This window comes from Monoraphidium neglectum (genome assembly GCF_000611645.1).
Source record: "Monoraphidium neglectum strain SAG 48.87 unplaced genomic scaffold scaffold06421, whole genome shotgun sequence".
Lineage (NCBI taxonomy): Eukaryota > Viridiplantae > Chlorophyta > Chlorophyceae > Sphaeropleales > Selenastraceae > Monoraphidium > Monoraphidium neglectum.
This window is the reverse complement of record NW_014007219.1, coordinates 1-2,252: the sequence shown is the minus strand read 5'-3', so window position 1 is coordinate 2,252 and position 2,252 is coordinate 1. Positions and strand designations below refer to the sequence as shown.

Here is a 2,252-nt window from a genome sequence, read left to right as displayed (position 1 = left end):
CGGCGACGCTCCCGACGCCGAGCCGCGCGCGTCCCCACGCGAGGACAGCTTCGCGGCGCTGCTGCGCCAGAAGCAGCAGCAGGCGCTCGCCGCGGCGCGCGCGCGGCGCTCGCGCGGCGCCGGCGCCGGCGGCGGCGACGCTGGCGACGGCAGGGACGCGTGTGACGCGGCGTCCACTGAGGGCCGGGGGCCGCCATCTGACCTGGCGGACAGTGCCACTGAGCTGGAGAACGGCCGTGCGGGGGACGGCCTCGGATCGTGAGGTCCCTGGGTCGATCCCCGTTTCAGCTGCCCTTTCTTTGGCGGAGACGTGCGCCCTCCCATTCGTCGAGGTGCACCAGGGGTGCGCCCCACCGCCGCGCCGCGACACGCGCGGCTCACGTCGTTTTTTAGGTGCCCCCCATGTGGGTGGCACACCCCCAGGCAGGATTTAGCCCTGGCCTCCGCTCAGGGCAAAGCATCTGCACCTCAAAGGGAGGGCCCAGCCGTGGCTCCGCTGCGACCGGCTGGCCCTGGCCCTCCTTGTCTTTCAAACGCGCTTGTTTCGTTCCTTTCAGATGGCTTTGTGCTGCGTAGTTGCCCCGGTCGCGAGTGCACGCCGCAGTCTTGTGTTTAATGGCGCACTCGCGATGGGGCGCAGCTGCTGGTGGGTTGACCCTTGGATGCGCAGCCATCCCCCTTCCCCTCCTCGCCAACACACCCCTGCTTTGGCGGGCGCCCCACCCCCCCTGGGCGCCACCAAGCTGGCTGCCAGTCTTGCACTTTTGCAAGCCGCGAGGGCGTCGCCGCAAGCCACGATGGCGTCGCCCTCATCTCGGCAGCGGTTTCATGGACTGTTTACTCTGCTGGCAAACAAGTCAGGTTTCATTCTCGCGTTGGGCATGTGGTGCATGTGTCATTGGGACCAAGCTGCGGCAGTGACAGCCGCAATGCAAACGGAATCCAGCGGAGCAGGCTGTGACAGGCCCTGCCCCGCTCTTCACTGTTGTGCAAAAGGGGGCCCTGCGGCCCTGGGCCCTGCGCCCTCTCGTGTGTAAGCAGCGCCTCTCTTGCTCCCTACCAAGCCGTTGAAGAACCAGGCCGACGTGCTGTCCAGCCACAAGGCGTCACAATTGGAAGGACTCTGGATTGCTGTCTGCGCTGCACTTCGTGTGATTTTTGAGAGTGTGTCGGTTCAATTTCGCCCCAACCAGCAAGCATAGCCTTACAATTGGCAATCACCAGCCACAGGGACAGACAAACAGGCGTGGGGAAACGGCAGGCATCGTTGGACCGATGGCAGCATGCGTCGGCGCCAGCAGGGCGCCCTTCTCTCAGGCGTCGTCCGACATGAGGAAGCGCCGCAGCATCTCCGGCTGCCCGCGCGCCCCGCGCCCGCCCGCCCTGCGCTGCAGCCTGCCGTCCTCGGCGACCGCCCGCGGCGGGCTCGCGCCACGCGGCCACGCCGCGCCGGCGCTGCCGAGCTGGGACGCCGGCCCCTCGCGGCCTCGGCGCTCCTCCTGCTGCTCCTGCTGCTCGGGGGCGCGCTCCGCCTGAGCTTCGCTCAGATCCTGGGAGGGCGCCGCAGCCGCCAACGCCCTGGCAGCCACGCCGTCGCCGGGCCCCGCCCCGCCGCCCCGCTGCGAGTCGGCCGCCCCGCCGCCGCCGCCGGCGGCCGACGGCAGCCACGTGCCCCATACCTCCCGCTGCGCCTCGCGGCGCGCGGCGCGCTCTGCCGCCTTCTTCGCCGAGGGAGGGAAGAACCTCACAGGGATGGCGGCTGGCCCCCGCGCAGCCGCGAGCGCCGCTGTCACAGGGGACCCGCCGCCGCCGCCGCCCCCCACCCCGCCGCCCGGCTGCTGCGGCGCGTGCGCCGGCCGCAGCGGCGTCCGCTCGGGCGCGGTAGCTGTTGAGCGCACAGGTGTCCTGTAGTCACCCGCGGCCGTGTGGCCGGTAGGGGGCGCGGCGGTCACCGCGGGCGGCACGCCGCTGTGGCCTGGCTGCCTCGGGGCCCCCGCCGCGCCGGCGTAGGCCTGCATCGGGCTCAGGTGCTGCCGCTCGGGGCTGCGCCGCCGCAGCTGCGGCCACGGCGGCGGCTCGTGCCGCCCCAGCGGGCTGGGCGCCGCCGCGGCCACGGCGTAGCCAAAGGCAGGCGGGGGGCGCCGCGCGCCGGGCGCAGGCGTAGCGGCGAGGGTGGGGGTGGTGGCCGGCGCGTTGGGCGGCCCGGCCAGGTGCGCGCGCGGCGTGCGGCCGGGCGACGCGAGGAACGCCGC

The 2,252-nt window shown here is 72.6% G+C and overlaps 2 protein-coding genes across 2 annotated transcripts; one reads left to right on the top strand and one right to left on the bottom strand.

Moving 5' to 3' along the window:
- Window positions 1–22: 22 nt before the first annotated feature.
- Window positions 23–262, top strand: MNEG_16490 (hypothetical protein; the record flags this gene model as incomplete). The annotated part of the gene is made up of 1 exon (XM_014035041.1): window positions 23–262. A coding segment is annotated over one exon (240 nt), but the record flags the coding sequence as incomplete, so codon positions are not given.
- Window positions 263–1,313: 1,051 nt separating this feature from the next.
- MNEG_16489 (hypothetical protein) lies at window positions 1,314–2,018 on the bottom strand (the record flags this gene model as incomplete). The annotated part of the gene is made up of 1 exon (XM_014035040.1): window positions 1,314–2,018. One exon carries the CDS (start codon window positions 2,016–2,018, stop codon window positions 1,314–1,316), a length of 705 nt encoding a protein of 234 aa, XP_013890494.1.
- Between the last annotated feature and the right edge of the window lie 234 nt (window positions 2,019–2,252).